Raw genomic sequence first — 17,550 nt, 5'->3', positions numbered from 1 at the left:
AATGACCCTTGTAGTCTTATTCCTATTTTTGAACACTGGTCTTTGTTGGGCTGCACTGTTCCAGGAGGTTATTGAATCTTTAGGCTGTGGTTCCCTGCTGGAGGAGGTGGGGGGCTTAAGGAGTACAGCTAGCTTCATTCCACGTCTAGCTTGAACCCTCTCTGCTTCCTAGCATCAGCATTAAGAGCAGCCCCAGCCACATGCTCCCACTTCTATGACCTCCACCATGACCTCTTGCCTTGTTGGGCTGTTCCCTCTCAACCCATAAGCCAAAAGGAAGCCTTTCTCCCTTAAGTGGCTCCTGTCCGTTATTCTGTCGTAGCAAAAAAAAAAGGCATTGATAGAGCTGCAGAGAAGAGGCAGGGTCAGGACTCCATGGCAGCAGTGGCTATCACACTGGGGACAGAAATTTATTGCTCAGGAAACTGATGCAGCTCAGATGTCTTAGTCTATAGTCGTGCCTGTGTCTGTCTCTCCAGGATCCAGAATTATCCAGGGCACTGTTATATTGTTATACTGTTACCTAATTCCACCATTTATCCTTTATACCTTTTAGAGAGGGTTTCATTTAGCCTAGGATAGCCTTGAACTTGTAATGAAGACAAAGACCTTAAACTCCTGATCAGATCCTCCTGTCTCTACCTCCCCGGTCCTGGAATTACAGATGGGCACCACCACATCCACAACTCCAATCATCACTAGCAAGACTAGATGATAACACACAAAACTAATCCTGCCTGTAATTTTTAGGTAAAATATTTTATCCAGGCACTTTCAACGCCACTACATTTACCTAAAACCAAGTCTTAGGTAGAATTCGTCATAACCCTGGCTCCCTGAAGTGGGATTCCGTGTAGTGTTTAGTTGCAGCAAGCTAAACATGTGGAATTAGATGTTTCTTTCATTTAGGGAACACTGTAATATGAAAGAGCCTATAGTATTCACTTAGTTTTGTCTCGGGAGGAGGAGGACCTCCTCATGAGGGGGAAGAGAATCTATGGGGTAGACTCAAGAAAGTTGTATATCAGAGCTAGAGACATGGTTTAGCAGTTAACACTCTGCTCTTCCGGAAGATTCCAGTTCTCTTCCCAGCACCCACAGAGAAGCTCACAACCAACCATGGATAGCTCCAGTCATAGGTGTCTGACACCCTCTTCTGGCCTCCTCAGGAACCTGCATGTGCACGGTACATACACAGACAAGCAGGTGTGCACACGTACACGTAATAGAATAAATTAAAAAAATAAAAATCCAATATGAAACTGTGACGGTTTCTCTTATAATGAGGTGGAGAATTCAACCATTGTTTCTAGATCCTGGTTGCATATTAGAAACACTGGATAGGGCTAGAGGATGCTGAGAATTTCAAATATATTACACACACACACACACACACACACACATACACACACACACACACACACACACACACACACATTTGAAATCACCTGGAGTGGGGTAGCACATTAGTAGTTTTTAAATTTTCCCCATGTGTTTCTCATCTGTAGCCAAAGTTTGCAGCCCTGACTCGGCCATCAGATAATTACTGGCTAACGCTACTTTATCTTCCCAGACTCTTATTTTCTAAGGCGAGATAAAGCCAGCTAGAAGTACAGTGTGTGTCCTCTGTCAACCTGACTCCAGCCTCACTTTCCTGAGCTGCAGAGCACCCTGGACACACCCACCAGCATGCATTTATCCTTCTCTCCCTCTCTCTTCCCTCCTTTCTCGCCTCATCCTTTTCCTCTTCCTCAGCCTCTTCCTCAGCCTCAGCCTCGCCCTCCCTGGACTCCCCTCTGCTCCCACCTCTTGCATGTAGTTCTGAGTCCTCTGGACCACCAGGTCAATGTGAGGGAACCTGAAGCGGCTCTGGAGGTCCAGCAGGCGCTCTGGAAGCAGGGTGACTTTAGTATAGCAAGGCTCCATCTTCACAGAGTCCAGAGGAAGCTTCATTAGCTGCTGTAGGCCCTGCATTTTGGTAAAGAAGAAAAGCAAACTGCCTTAGATGTAGGAATCTTTCCTCCATATTACATACTAGTGTTGTGAAACAATCAAGTGTACGCTATGAGTATTAATTACTGCTTGGACCACTTTATCCGAGGCATCTTCAATGTCTTCTTTCTGTGGTTCTCTGGGACAGCTCAAGCCGGGGCTCCCAGCTCCTTAAGTCCTCAGTAGCCTGCAAGTCCCTGCTTCCTGAGGTCAAGGACCAGCTAGACAGGCTGTGAGAACTGCTGCTGAGTCCGTGAACCTGCAAAAGGTTCTCCAAGGGGTGGAAACTTGTTTCATATTCTAAGCTTAGTTGCAAATGGTTTCACACACTGTAAGCTTAGACAGGAGAATGGGTAAAGACAGGGAAAAAAATTGCTGATAATGAAAGCTCTCAAGAGAAGCTGGGCACAAGGCAGGCAGGTGTGAGTGACCCAGGACATATCTGTATCTGACATGAATCTGTGTCTGACATGTATCTGACATGAATTTTCCAAGGGCCCATCCCATTGTGCTTGAAAGGGGGAAAGTGTTCACTTTAAGAAGTAAACAATGGAGAGGTCTACTGAGGAGGAACTAAAGACTAAACAGGGAGAAAGGAAACATTGTTACAATTGCTTTCATCCTACAATTGTACATAGTATCACTTCCTTTTTCAAAGGTTTCTTTTTAATACTGAGTATCTCTCTGTGTTAAGAGTACAGCATGTGAATGTAGTACACATGAGGGCCAGAAGAGGGCGTTGGATCCCCCTGAGGGGGAGTTGTTACAGTTGGTCCTGAGGCCCCTGACCTGGAGCTGGGAATCAAATTTGTGTCCTGTGGAAGAGCAGCAAGTAGACTTAACTGCTGAGCCAGGAATGTATTACTTAAAAATAATTCATTGAATAGGCAAGAGAGGAAAGCTTGCTTCACCTCCATCAGATTGTCGAGGTTTAAATAAGTGACAGCCACCATCACAGAGGGTAACATGGGGAGAAGGCTCCCTGCCACAAACAAATCAGTACAATGCAAAATTTAAAATTCCTCTAAAATTTAATAGAAACATATGTTAACATAGAAATATATCTTTCAACCTAGGACTCTATCCCACTGAAATAAAAGCATCAAGATGTAAGGACTGTGCGTGTATACACATATACATGTATTAATAATACGGTAAAATGTAGGTTCAAGGTTATTTATTATGACTCTGCTCATGCTGTCAGCAATGTTAGGATGGCTGAATGAATCACGGCATTTCTAAACATGAAATATTATGCTGTCATTACACAAAGTGATTTAGAACTAGGACAGTTACCTCGGAGACAGTTTCATGAAATCATTGTGAGGAAGAAATCCGATAAACAGCATGGTATATAAAATAACTATATTTTTCTAAAAGCAAGCAATGGAAGACAACAGCTATGAAATGTGTGGGTTTTATATATCTCCTAAGAGAGGGAAAGCGCAGCATAGCACAAGCCAAATTGGTGATAATGGTTATTTGCGGAGAAGAGAGTGTTGCCAGAAAACAAAGAGGAAGAAAGGCAAGGTAAAAGACACATGTGTATACATACGTACATACATACATACATACACACATACACAAGTGTCTGCATATGCATACACATAAACACATACATGCCCTAAACCCCACACATACATACACATACATGCCCCAACCCCACACATACACAAACCACACATGCACACACACCCCCATATAAACATGTGCACACACACATGAACACAGGGATGTAATAAGAAGCATCAAAGCATTTATTAAATGATCTTGGTTTTGTACAATTATACATGTGAATATGCACATAAAGAAATGAGAGCCCAGCACCGGAGAGAAACTATGGCTTACCGCAATCTATCACATGTTTTATAATGAGCCCGAAGAGCTCATAACACACAGAAATGAAAAATGTTTAAGGGAATAGAAGCGGTGCGATCATTCTGCACCATCTGCATGTATAAACTGCTGAAACAGGCGTGTAGAAGCTGCTTTTGCTGAAAAGGCATTGACCCCTCAGGTAGGTCCACAGGTACCTAACGTAGGATGGAAGCTGGCATGTCTACCTTCCTTTAGTATATGTTTGCCTCCTTTACTGTGGCTGAAGGCACAGAGGTAAGTTGCTGTCCCAACCCTGCAGTCACTTTGTTGTCCTAGGAGGAGCAGAACCTCCCAGGATATATCCACATGTAGGGGGGCAGTCACCATTGCAGGCCAGGCTACACCAGAGTAGAAGAGCTCAGCCCATAGAAACCAGATGGGTCAAGCTAGGACAGTGGCCAAGGCAGACAGGAGAGCTGACCTAAAGCTCTGGTTGGTCAGCACTTCAAAGCCAGACTTGGGTCTCTTTGGACTCTCTGTTCCTCTTCCCGAGGTGGGCACATTAAATAGACCTCTTTCCTCTGCTGGTCACCGCCACTCATCTCATGATTGGCATGTGGCTGAGAAAAGTTTATTGGGGCTGTGGGACCAGGCTTCTGTCTTCAAAGCTCTGGGTAACATTGCCACACTGTCGCCCATAAGTGTGGCACAATTACAATGTGCCAATTAAAAAGACAAATGCTTTGAAGTGATTATCAGGAAGGGAGGAAAGAGTCACCCCAACAAGCCCTGTTCTTAATGATATGTTAAGTGTAAGGCAGGCCAGCGGCCCAGTGTGTGTGTCAGCAAGTTTTGAACATGAGGGTATATCAACTCCCCTGGTCTCCATAGCTAAGCAGATTACACCCTCCCCCACTTCCTGATTCAGTGCACTGAGGGGCCACTGCTGCCCTACAAGCATGCATTTATATTAGGAGCCTATACCTGTGGAAACAAAGCAGCAAACGCGACTTAAAATAAAGAGATATGCTGATACATGAACCAATAGTATGCAGGTAAACATACACCAGACTATAGCAGTCAATGCAGGGGCTTGGGTATGAAGCCAGAGGGACGAGGAACAGTTGATGTCAAGGCTGGTTTCTAATTTTGCCTCTTTATGGACATAGAATTATATATTTGAGTTGGTTGTTTGCCTTGCACAAATATATTTGCGACTTACGAGCCATTAATAAGGAAAATTAGGTGGATTTAAGTTATGAATGGATGGATCAATGAGTTTGTTGAATAGGTGGCAAAAATACCAGATAAATGGATGGAAGGGAAAGGAAAGAGGGAAAGAAAAAGAAGGAGAGGCCAGAGGGGACTGAAAGAGAGGATGGGACATGGGAAAGGGAGGGGAAGGGAGGGGAGAGGAGAGGCTGGGAAGGGTCAAGGAGAAACAAGAGGAGAGCAAGGAAGGCAGCCCAGCAGCCCCGGGCTCCCTGCCCCTCGGTGTGCACTCTCTCTCCTACCTCCTTCAGCTGGGCACTGTCCTGGGTGGCACGGAAGCTCTGGCTGAGTTCATCTACTTCTTTTTCGAAAAGTGCACGGACTTCACTGAAGCCGGAGCTCACTGGCCCCATTAGCTCCTCCAGAATGGACGCCAGGAAGGGCTGCACACTCTCCCCACAGCACTGCTCGGCTGGCTGAGCCACCATTGCTAAGGAAGGAAACAGACAAAAAAAAGAAAAAAAAAAAGGCATGGCTTAGGGCAAATTTGGATTCAGAGACCACATGGTAGCTAAATGGCCCCTCGGGCAATTCCTATGGGCAGAACAGACTAGCATAATAGATCCTTTGCCAGCATTTACCAGGCTGGCAACTGGCTGGATGCTTTGAGACCTAAAGCATCCCCAGAAGTCCCTTCCCCAAGTTTTATCCTGCCCTGGGAAGAATGTAGTTCTCTGTTTGATCTCTACGAGTATACAATGGCCGGACCAACTGAGCCTTCACTGAGCCTTCACCACCATCATCAAAGATGTGCACTTTGTATTCTGAAACAGATGTGTCAGTTATAATTCATTTCTCTAAGCACTAAGTCAGTGTAACTCCACCCACCTACCACCAGAGACCCTTCAAAGACTCAAATGCAATCTCAGGCGCCGAGCTCCGTTCAGCTTGCCACTCACTTTCAGTCTAGCCGTGATATGGTGGCAGAGCAGAGCATACTGCACGGACCCATTGGCTGAAGTTCAGTGTGTCACACACTGCTCTGCCCCAGAAAAAGAGAAACTAGCCACATTAGATAACTGTACCAAGGTCAAGGCTAATGTGCAAATGCAGGAGTGTGGTCCAGAACTGGGCTTAACTTATTCTGGATTTGGCATGGTAATCAGGAACTCACAGTGCTATGGTGGCCTGTACAGGGGCCAGCATGATAGTTCAGTGAGTGAAGGCATTTCCTGCCAAACCAAGAGGATGACAGGAGTTTGAACCCTTGCACTCACATGCCAGAAAGAGTGAGCTGACTCCTGACTCCGAAAAGATGCTCTTTGACCTCCACCTATGTGAAATGTGTACGCTCGTGTGCAAACACACACACGCATGCACACTCACAAATAAATGGTGGTTTTTAAATAAAAGACCCACATAAGATCTCTACATTCTAGCAGGTAGCACTAATTAGACCCAGTGGTTTACTGAGAAGGAGGGAAATGGGGGGAGGGGGTGGAGGAGGGAGGGAGGAAGGGAGGGGGAAGAGAGTGGGAGGGAGAGAATGAAGATGAAGGTAGGAGGGGGATGAAGTGGGTGAGTGAAAGGGGAGAGTTGAGAGTGGATATAGTTAAAATATATCATGTACATGTATGAAAATAGTCAAAGAATAAATAAAAGACCTCTTTGATGACAGACTCAAAAAGGAAACATTTTGAGCTTTGTAAAATTTTAAAAAGAGGATTTGTCTGAAACCAAATTGCAAAACTGCTTGCCAAGAAAATAAGCTGTCAGTTCATTAACTTTGTGAGAGGCACTGTTTGAAAAGCATCTAACTGGAGTTTCAGTAATTCTGAGCACTGGCAATGCGCAGCAATGATCTGGCAGTGCTGGGCATTTGCAAGATGGGGAGAGATGGGCCCATGCTCCTCTCCTCAGCTTTCCCTGCCTGCTACTCATGGTGGAGCTCTCTGCCCCTCCCCCAACCCCATCATCTATCCAGTGTCCTTTCACCTGGGCCTGCCTTCCTCCACGTCCACTTGCAAACACCCTTTTCATAGTGCCTTCAGGATCCAGTTCCAATGTCACATTTTTGGGCCAACCCAATGAACCCCACCACCAGAGTTCCTGAACTGTGTCCCACAGGCGTTTCCTTCCAGGCTGAGTAAGATTGGAGGCCCACATTCATGCCCTGTGCCCTATTTCAAGGATACACGGATGAGGCTATGATGACTCGGGAGGTGTGACACTAATTAAAGAGCCTCCGTGACAGCTGGCAGCTTTTGAGAAGCCTAGAAGGCTGAAGCTGGTGGGGCTGGGTCAGAGCCTGCTGCATGCTAGCCTCGGGGTGTCAGGGATGCCCCTTAACCATGGCCTCAGTTTTGTTGTCTGTAAAATGGAGATCAGAGAAGTAATTATTCCAGGGGTTCTGATGAAGAAGAAACAAGTCCACCATTTTCCAAGGATGGCTGTGACACACAAAAACCCAGAACTGCAGGCTTTCTCATGCTTTCTAACCACCTAATTCTAACTATGCTCCTTACGAGCCCTGCCCCGGCAGTTTTCTGAACCTGACCTCTTTGCTCTGGTTTCTCTGAGAACATTCATCATATTTTCCTTCTGTTTTGGTATCTACAGAATATGTCATGTCTTCTGTGTATAAAAGTGCGTTGACCTGAAACCTTTCAGTCCTTACACTGAGCATGAGCAGAATAAGTTCTTCCTGAACAGATAAGTGTGGAACAGAGCTGATGATTAATGGCCTCACTCTTGAGTGAAGTAATGGGCAAATTAACAGGCAGGTACATGGCACATTAGGTAAAAGAGACTGGTCTGCTTTCAGCCTGGGTAGTTAGGCCTACATGGGTCTGAGAGGACAGCACATTGGCAGTCTTAGATAGACACGGAATGACGACACTCACCCTAGATGGGTTGTGAGGCTGGACCATATCAAACAGAAATCACACTGAGGCTGATCTGTATCTGACTTTGGAAGCATTGCAGAAACAGGCAGGCCCACGATCACCACGCATGTGCATGTCTCAGCACACGTGTGCATAGACATGCCTCTTCTAATCTCCTCTCAGTGGGACCCATCCTAAGAGCTCTGAAGCATGTTGGGCTGTAGTATGAAGAAGGTGTGAATTGCAGACGATAATCTGCCAGGCAGACAGCCCCCGTTAGACAGGCAGCCTCAGGAGCACAGGGTCCCAATCTCCACCACTTGCTCAGAGGGCACTTAGCAAACGTTCAATGTGTGAGTATTCACCTGAGCTATCCAGAAATACTTCTGAGAACTAATCACTGAAGAACTCACATGCCCTTCCTCCGCAGCAACACTAGGAGTGCTCCATGCATTGGGTACAGGACTGAGAAAGAACAGGGAGTCACAGAAAGTATCCCAAAGACCCCTCCAGGCCACCTAAGGCTGCTGTGTGGGGGTGGGTCAGCCATGTGCAGTCAAGGGCCAGACAGTAATATCTGTGGCTATGTCGTCCTTAGGGTTCCAACAGCTCAGTTCTGAACGCAGGAGCACAGAGCAGCTTAGACTATGAACTCATGAATGAGCATGGCTGGGTTCAAAACGACATCATCTACAAAATCTAGCGGGGCCAGATCCAGTTTGAGGACCGTAGTTTACCAACCGCACTCCTGTCAGCACTTCCAACAGATTAGGAGACTAAGGCAAATAGAAGCCAGTAACCACCTCAAATACACCTGACTGGTTAATAGCAACACTAACTTATGACTGATTAACTTATTCAGATTTACTGACCCTAAGCCAAAGCTGCAGGCTTTCTATCAAAGAAAACCTCATTCTTCATCACAATACACAGACACACCACAACGCAGGAAGCAAGGTTCCTGCTACCTTGAGTCTACAACGCATCCAGGGTAAAACGAAGGCCTTAATAATGCTACAGCATTCTCCTTCTACAACCACTACTTTCTCCCCTCAATTCCCTCAGCTTAATTTTCTTCGGAAACTGGATATACTATCTGAGAGCAATTGGTTCTGAGAGTCCCCAAAACCCCACCCCAGAGGAGGCCAAAATCCTGAGACACTAAAATTACTGCTTTTTCATGGAACCAGTGCACACCCAACTATATACCCCCTATTACTTAAGATATTAGATAGATTACTTATTATACTGAATACAATATAGATGGGACATAATAGCCATACTGTATTGCTTAGGGAATAACAGAGAAGCCTGCACTTGATCATTGCAAACGTTTTTTTTTTTCCCCCTCCTTGTGCATTTTGATCTGTGGTTGGTGGAATCCACAGATATGAGACCCACGGAGACAGAGGCTCAGCACATCCTCTCTATGTATGGGTCTCTCAGTGGACAGCTTATTTGTTGGGAACAGTAAGGGGTCATTCCACCAACCTCGGATCTTCCCAGTTAGAAAGTTCGTTGAGGTCACAATCTGATCCATGTCTGAGCGGATGGTCCCTTCCAGGTCCTTTGTCAGCGCTCTGCACTCCTCCTTCAAGGCATTTAATCCTTCTGAAACTTGGTGCTGAACCAGATTGTAGGCTTCCTCCAGGAGCTGAAACACAGAACAGTGGATCATCTATGACTGAAGGAGTTCCGGAAGGGAGGGAGGCCAGCCCACCACAGACTCTCACATAAACAGAGCTGAGCACATGCTCAAATTGTAAGAACGACTCTGTTTAGATTAGTTCTTAGGCCAGGGAGATTGAGCAGGTTCAAAGCTGACACTTTTTTACCTAGGAAGGAAAGGAATTATTTTAAAACAACACCAAATTCCCCCACCACCATCACCACCACCAAGAAAAGAAATAAAGAAAAAGAAAAAAAAAAAGTAAAGAGATGAGAACATTCATTTTGATACACAGTTACAAAGTAACATTGTAACTTACTCCAAACCAGGCCCTCTTTCTGTCATTCTTCTTCCCCTTCAGTTTAGGCAGCAGGTCAGTCTGGAGGGTCGGCAGGAGCTCCTCCATCACCAGCTTACTCAGGACCTGCAGAGTAAAGGAGAAACGGGGCAGGGCATCAGCGGAGGATGGCCAGCTCGAGGTCTCACGACAGCGTCCCTGTCCTGGGCTCCATGGGCTCTGAAGTAGGCAGAGGTGGGGGGATGAGGAGGAGAGACCTTGATGCTGATGGAACTCACGGCTGTGCATATGATAACCGTATAAAATCTTTGCTCACAAACTCAAAGGTAAATATTCTTCATATTCACAGGGAATAGATGTGTCTGCCGATATGTTCTACTACTGGTATCTCAATGGCAGGAACTATTTCCTAAATCCAAGCTCTTTGTGTTCACACTAACAAGATTCCTTGTGTTTAGTAGAATGAGAGGGTGACTTTCAGTGGCAGATAAGGTATCCTTAAACAGGAGCATCAAGTTTGGACATGATGGCTTGAGCCTGGTCTGTGGTCCTAAGACTGCCATTCTTTCTCAAGCCTCTGCATGCCTCAATCTCCTTACTCCAAGTATTCCCGAACATGCCTTTCATCCTCTGATGGTTACAAAAAGGATGGAGCAACAAAGTAAGGAGGTAAGAGAAACTATCAGACCACTCCAAGCCCTCAGTGTACTGCCCCACCCAGCACTGTGTCTTCTATCATTGCTTCTGTGCCTAAGAAAAAGGCTGGAGGGTGTGTTGTGGGAGGTAAAACCAAGGGAAAGAACAGGGTGGTTAGCCAAACCTCCTCCAAAGATACCAAGTCTAAGAGGGTCCCTGTAAAGAAGGAAAAGAAGGTACCAAAGGGCCAAGGAGATGCTGGCAAGGGCAGGAAACAGAGATTCCAAAACAAACCAGGCACAGAAAACTGAAGGTATTGTGTTTTTTTTTTTTCCATTATATTTACAGAAGTAGCTTTTTTTTTTAATATGAAGGTATTGTTGATGCTTCCGGGAGAGAGGGAGAGAGGGAGGGATGGAGGGAGGGAGGGAGGGAGGGAGGGAGGGAGGGACGGAGGGAGAGAGAGAGAGAGAGAGAGAGAGAGAGAGAGAGAGAATATAACTGCCTACTTTGAAATATTATTCTTTAAACAAGTTTTTTAAAAATGCACAATTTTGCTGGATGAGGTTGTACCTGCCTATAATCCCAAATACTAAGAGGTTGAATGGGGGGTGGGGTGGGGGATGGAGCATCCCTGGGTCAGTGTGAGCTACATGGTGAGATCCTGTCTCAAAAACAAAACACAACCAAGACAAAGCTGCAGAATTGTGTTACATGTTTTTAACACTTACGAACTCACATTGTTAAGCAACAGAAGATTTCATTGTTTCACTGTGTTTTAAAGGGGAGGGACATGTGCCATTAATCAACATCTCCTAGGCTGGATTGCTGTGGGAGAGCTATTTTTGCCTTATACTTTAAGAGGACTATCTCGTGGCTCCCAGGAGAAGGGTTTCCTTTCAGGGACACGCAGCCACCTGGGCTAATGCCTATGGCACTGTTTTTAAAAAGCCACTCTCTCACTCTGTTTTCTGTATTTAATGTCATTAAGCCCAGAGATCTGTTAGAACCTGACACCCCACCCCCCGAGCGCCAGGCCCAAAAGCTGACTACTGGTATGCCAATGTTCCAGCAGTGCCATAAGGACAGAGTCTCTTAAGAGAGCAAGCGGCCCCTTTTCTCAGCTACACATCATCCGATGGATAATTCTGCCTTTGCCACGCTGCGTCTGAAAGCCAAAGTCGGCTGGTGAAAGTGTCTTCAGTAGCATGCCAACGATGAAGTGCCAACCTTTACCCCAAACACTCCCCGTGGATAGAATGAAGACAATATTGTGTTTTACAGCAGCCTTCTCCTGCAGCCATGCACTGAAGAAGGCAGCTAGAAGGTTGATAATGACCCATGTACTGGCTGGAATATCCTGTCTATGAAAAGTATCATTAAGAAACCTGGACCCTCCTTAGGCAAACAATTGAAAGATAAATTAGCAGCAAATACTATAAAACAAAGTGACACCTGTGGGCTAAGCAGACGTAAAGGGACATGGAAAGTTTTCTGAGTGCTCTGTAGGAGTGTCCCAAATCCATCCTAAAACTCTGTGCTGATCGATGATGCTCGTGTTCCCTTGCATCTGAGTAGCAGTCCACACGTTCACCATAGCCCCCCACCCTTCCTTCTCTGCTCTCAGGTGTGACTTGGGGAAGCCCTGCTGCTCTGATTCACTTAACCTGGAGTCTTCTGAGGATCACAGCTCAACAGCAACAGCAGGCTGCAGACTGAGGTCTGCAACAAGGCAGGGGCACCGTCGAGAATGTCAGCAGGCAGCAGAGCAGACCGTCACTAGAGACATTTGGTCTGTGAAGCTGAAGTAATATTTATCCAAAACAGCTGACCTCCGTCTCGTAAAAGTTCAAATTATACTTTGGGCTACAAGGAAGTTCTCTCTGAGCTCACTGGTCAGCCACATCCATGGAAACCCTCACAAGCTCACTGGCCTTGGCCCTTCTCCAGGGCTCCATTATGGCAGGGTGTGACGCTCTCGCTGGACTGAATAGGAATGCTCTGAGGCTGGAAAGGACAAGTGGGCTGGGTCCCTGGTTCCCTGGGCTCCTGGGAAAGGAGCTGTTAGGCTCAGTACAGCTGAAGGGCTCCCATCTGCTACAATGTGGATCTACCTCAAGTGATGAAGATAACAGAGGCAAGACGTTCACAGGCCTTGAAAACTCACAGATGGACTTGTGTTTCCTTTCTGAGTCACTCTCTGTGGAGCATTAAGAGATGATCTTATAAGATCACTGTTTTCTGGGGATCTCATAAGAAACTTGATGTAGGCAAACATATTGAAAATCAGCAGGTTCAGCCATTTGATTCAGTGAGTAATTAATCGTCCCCAGGTCACTCCTGCCCAGGTGAGTGAGTTCTTGCTGGAACCTATGCCCAAGACCTATCAAGTATGGTGTGAGGAGAGAGAGCTAAGATGGATGGAGACTAAAGCAAAGCACAATGGGAAATGCTGTCCTGGTTGAAAAGTCTTGAAGTCAAGAGTCACAGTTCTGCTCGTTTGTCCTTCTGCAGAGACTGGATTGATTTTGAGCTTGAGTGTGAATGGATGTGAGAAGACCCAAATGTTACACACAAAGGCCAAAGAAAACCAACATTCCATCTGGGTGGGCTTGCAGTTTGCCTCTGCTCTTTCCCACATGATGTTCCAAGAAATTTGCTTCTATTTTACAGCTTGGGAACTTGAAAAGAAAATATGTCTGGGAAAGAAAGAAAGAGGGGGAAGAGAGGCTCCGAGGGGGGTGGGTAGGGGTTGGGAAGAGGCCCGAGGCTGGCAGAGCCTGGGGTACCATGCCATCTCATGCCAACACCACCTTCCTCATCCTCTAAATTCAGCTTCCTCCCATCCTTTTTTCTTTTTTTTTTTTTGGTTTTTCGAGACAGGGTTTCTCTGTGTAGCCCTGGCTGTCCTGGAACTCACTTTGTAGACCAGGCTGGCCTCGAACTCAGAAATCCGCCTGCCTCTGCCTCCCAAGTGCTGGGATTAAAGGCGTGCGCCACCACCGCCCGGCTTGCTTCCTCCCATCCTGACACTGCTTTGTCCCTCGCCTGCTTACTCTGGGTGACCCACCATGGCCAGCTCTCCATAAGCAAGAGAGAAGCCTGTGGGCTTTTTGAGGGAAAATAGCTAATCAAATAAATAAATAAATATGAAGGTTCTATTAACTCCCCATCAAACAGAATTTACTGAGTTATACCATAAGGAACCTCAAACATAATTTTTATAATTTTGTATTTTAAAAAGGTGAGAAGAAATGGTGAGAAATTTTAACTGCTGGGCTGTGGAGTGAAGGATTTCCTCACACATATAAGAAACCAAAGATGTCATCAGATTGATCAAAATGAACAAACCAAGCAGGGTTTGGTGCTGTATACCTCATATATGACAAAGGAAACCGAGGGAGGTAAGGCAAGAGCTTGAAGCTAGCCTGAGCTACAAGCCAATAATACCTTAGGGCTAGCCTGAGCTACAAGCCAATACCTTAGGGCTAGCCTGAGCTACACGCTGAGACCCTGTCCCTCAAAACAACAAAAAAACCCAAACCAACAGAGCACACTCACTGAAGTCACACTATGCCCTAAGAGCAAAGCACTGTGCTTCTTCTCAAACTAGAAGCTGTAAGAAGGGGTAAGACTGAGGAAGGGCCTGTAGTGGTGGCACATGCCGGTAGGATTTGCTGAAGGAGGCAGAAGCAGGAGGATCACGAGTTCGAGGCCAGCCTGGGCTACACATTTTAAGCCGGGTGGTGGTGGTGCATGCCTTTAATCTCAGCACTTGGGAGGCAGAGGCAGGTGGATTTCTGAGTTTGAGGCCAGCCTGGTCTACAGAGTGAGTTCCAGGACAGCCAGGGCTACACAGAGAAATCCTGTCTCAAAAAACAAACAAAACAAAACAAAAAAAAAAAGACTGAGGAAGGATGCCCCTCCCAAAGGCAGGCCCCATGTCTGACTGGACCCTTGGGCCCTAGGCCCTGTGTTACTGAAGCACTGTAGGTGAGTGTGTCTACTTAGAGGGCCCCATTCAAGATATCTTGAATGAAGACCAGTCTAGAAGGAATAGACAAGACCAAGGGAAGTTTTCTGGTCTTAGAACCAAGCAGCCTGGGAAGGACGCGATGTTCCCACCCACCTGGTTAATTTAAAGGCAAATAAATACCTTATACCTGCAGCTACTTGACATTTTTGCCCATTTTTCTTTCTCATGCGTTCATCTGATAGTGCTCGTAGCTCATATTGACAAGTAGAAAATGTGTTGATGCTTTTACCAAGCATACAAACATTTTCACCTAAACAGCCTGCCAGGAAAGTTATTCTGAGACACTGCTCTGCCTGGACCTCTGCCTATAACAACCATCACCACGAAGGCTTGCCACACTCGTGTGAGTCATTACTACTAAGAGAGCAATATAAAAGGAGTCACTTAGCTCTTTTGCACTTTCTGTAGCACTTAGTGCATGTTAGCCTAAAGGATAAAGTAGACAGAAAGCGCGCGCGCACACACACACATACATACACACACACACACACACACACACACACACACTGAAACACTCAACCCCACAAAAGTTCTACTAAATTCTTGTTTTCAGTGGAAAGAAATGTGAACTGACATATGATTAAGACTTTAAGTGAGGGACTGGAGAGATGGCTCAGTGGTTAAGAGCACTGGCTGATCCTCAAGGGGACCAGAGTTCAATTCCCAGCACCTACAGGACAGCACACAATTGTCAGTAACTCCCGCTCCAGGGAATCCAACACTCTCACACAGACACACATGCAGGCAAAACACTAATACATATAAAATAAAAATAAATTAAAGATTTTAAGTGAAGGAAAATATGAAGCAAGTGGCCTAGGCAGGAGATGAAATAAAGTTGCTGAATGCATAAGTCACTTAGCTGTTCTGTGCCTCCCAGTTCCCTCATGCAAACTGTCCTTTCCACTCTGCAAGACTGCCAAGACACACTTAGGGTTTGAACATTACAAAATGTCACACAGGAACATTTTAATACAGGTGTCTGTATTAAATATCTGTTAAATATTAAGTATGTTGTCTACTCGCTAGGCCAGGCAGTTTGTTTCTGTTTCTTATGCTTTGGGTTTTCTTTGGTGCATAAAGTATTGTAAATATTTCAACTTCTCAAAGTCTTAAATGGATCCACTTCTGCAAACTATTGGACACTAAGAATTGTTTGAAATTCTAAAGTGTTCTCGGGTTGGAAATATACAAGTACATGTGTGGACGTGTAAGAACACACTCGACACAGAACCCTTTGGCTCATAACCAAAACAACAAAAGACACTCCTAGCTGTGTGAACAAACTGCTCTCACAGACTTTGCGACCTAACTAAGCACTGTGGGCTGCCCTCCTGAAGGCCAGGGCTGGTGGTCTTCATGTGAACCATAGCTCATTGACTCAACGCTTTTAGGCAGCTCAGGGAAACGCCTTGAAAACCACATCCTCTATGTGTGCAACTTTCATTATATGGTCTTGACCCCTGTCACACAGATGAGAGAGGATCCACAGCTCCAAGCCCCATAGTACCTGGACTTCATCCCCGGTAGTCATTTCCCATGAGCCATAGTGACCCTTCTCCTGCCGGAAGAACTGCACAGCTTCTAAAAAGGCTTGGGCTTCAAATGTTGTCTGCTTCATGTAATCTAAAAGAAAGAAAAGGGGCATTTCATAAGACATGTTATTTTGCATTCTTCTGTGGTTCTTCAAGTATGACAGGCCAATTCTCTATTATAAGGCACGAGAACACAGGACAGTAAGCAGGCAGTCCGGTAGGAGCTCATTTGTAAGTGTCTACCACAATGCTTACTCTCCCTCCAAGAATCCCATCACTTACTGAACGAAGTGGTGGGGACCATCATTACTTCCCCCTCCCCGCCCCCCACCTCCCTGTTTCTTCTCCCTCCTTGCCTCGTCTCAAACGCTGTCCCTGGGCATCCAAGGACTGCATGCCACCAATAAGAAACATCTCCTTTGAGTCATCTGTTGTGATGCAGCTGACCCCAAACTAAAGACCAGTTTCTTTGTGAGCTGATGTCAGCCCTCTCTGTCAAAAGTAGCTAGTGTCTACATAGTCTGCTAATTTATGTGTATGAAAATGGCAATAGCTGGCACATAGCAAGATACCGTTTATTTAAGGACATCACCCATTTCATTGAGAACTGACAAAAATTCCAGAGGGAAGTATTGTTATCACCTCATCTGACAGATGAGTCTGACAAGGTAGAGAAAGCAGAATTAACTGCCTATGGTCACACAGGTAGTCAGTCGAGGGTCCTGCTGAGAACTGGGTAGGTGTCTGACTCTGCATCCCACCTTGATGAGTTTGTTCCTGCATCTGAGAAGTAACACATTACCAGAAAGGAGTGACTGTCTGTACAGTGGTGGGATTTAAGTTTTCGAGATGGCAGCTGGGGCTGAGTAACCTGCCTGGAAATCCGAAAGCCACATTGTGCAATCTTCCTGCCAGATGGTAGTGGTACACACCTTTAATACCATCACTTAGGAGGTAGAGGCAGGCAGATCTCTGTGAGTTCCAGGCTAGCCTGACCTACAAAGCAAGTTCTAGGACAGCCAGGGCTGTTACACAGAGAGATCCTGTCTCGAACCCCTCCTACCCTGCAAAAAAACCCCAAAAAAACAAAAAACCAAAAAACCAAAACCAAACCAAGCCAAAACACAAAACCCCCAGAACATTATGTGTCTTCCTTCTTAAAACTAGCTTGTGGCCTTCTTTCTTTAGCTTCAGGTTTGCTGAGGGACTCCTTCTGTAGCCCAGCATCCTGACTACCTAGTGCAGGCTGAACTAGAACTCACAATCCTGTCCCAGGCTCCTGAGTGGATGAGCCATCGCTCCAGCTAAAGCTAGCTCTCAGAGAAGGAAATGATAACAGAATGATAGAGGTTTCGATGTGGAAAATGAACTCAAAAATAATCTTGGACCAGCAAGATGGTTTAGAAAGAGGTGGCTCTCAACCTTCCTAATGCTGCGACCCTTTAATGCAGTCCCTCATGGTGTGCTGA

General features: G+C 45.9%; 1 protein-coding gene across 1 annotated transcript in view; it reads right to left on the bottom strand.

Moving 5' to 3' along the window:
* The window catches only part of Niban1 (niban apoptosis regulator 1), a 158,991-nt gene that overhangs the window by 16,157 nt on the left and 125,284 nt on the right, over positions 1-17,550 (bottom strand). Inside the window, exons 6-10 of the mRNA XM_021168396.3 lie at positions 16,057-16,172; positions 9,896-10,000; positions 9,399-9,561; positions 5,325-5,512; positions 1,807-1,968 (exon numbers count right to left, since the gene is read on the bottom strand). Of these exons, the coding sequence (XP_021024055.1) occupies positions 1,807-1,968; positions 5,325-5,512; positions 9,399-9,561; positions 9,896-10,000; positions 16,057-16,172 (734 nt within the window). The remainder of the gene's footprint in view (positions 1-1,806; positions 1,969-5,324; positions 5,513-9,398; positions 9,562-9,895; positions 10,001-16,056; positions 16,173-17,550) is intronic.

Source organism: Mus caroli, unplaced genomic scaffold, assembly GCF_978045245.1.
Source record: "Mus caroli unplaced genomic scaffold, Mus_caroli_1 scaffold_1, whole genome shotgun sequence".
NCBI classification, from domain to species: domain Eukaryota; kingdom Metazoa; phylum Chordata; class Mammalia; order Rodentia; family Muridae; genus Mus; species Mus caroli.
Note: the sequence above shows the minus strand (reverse complement) of the source record. Positions and strands in the feature narration are given on the sequence as shown.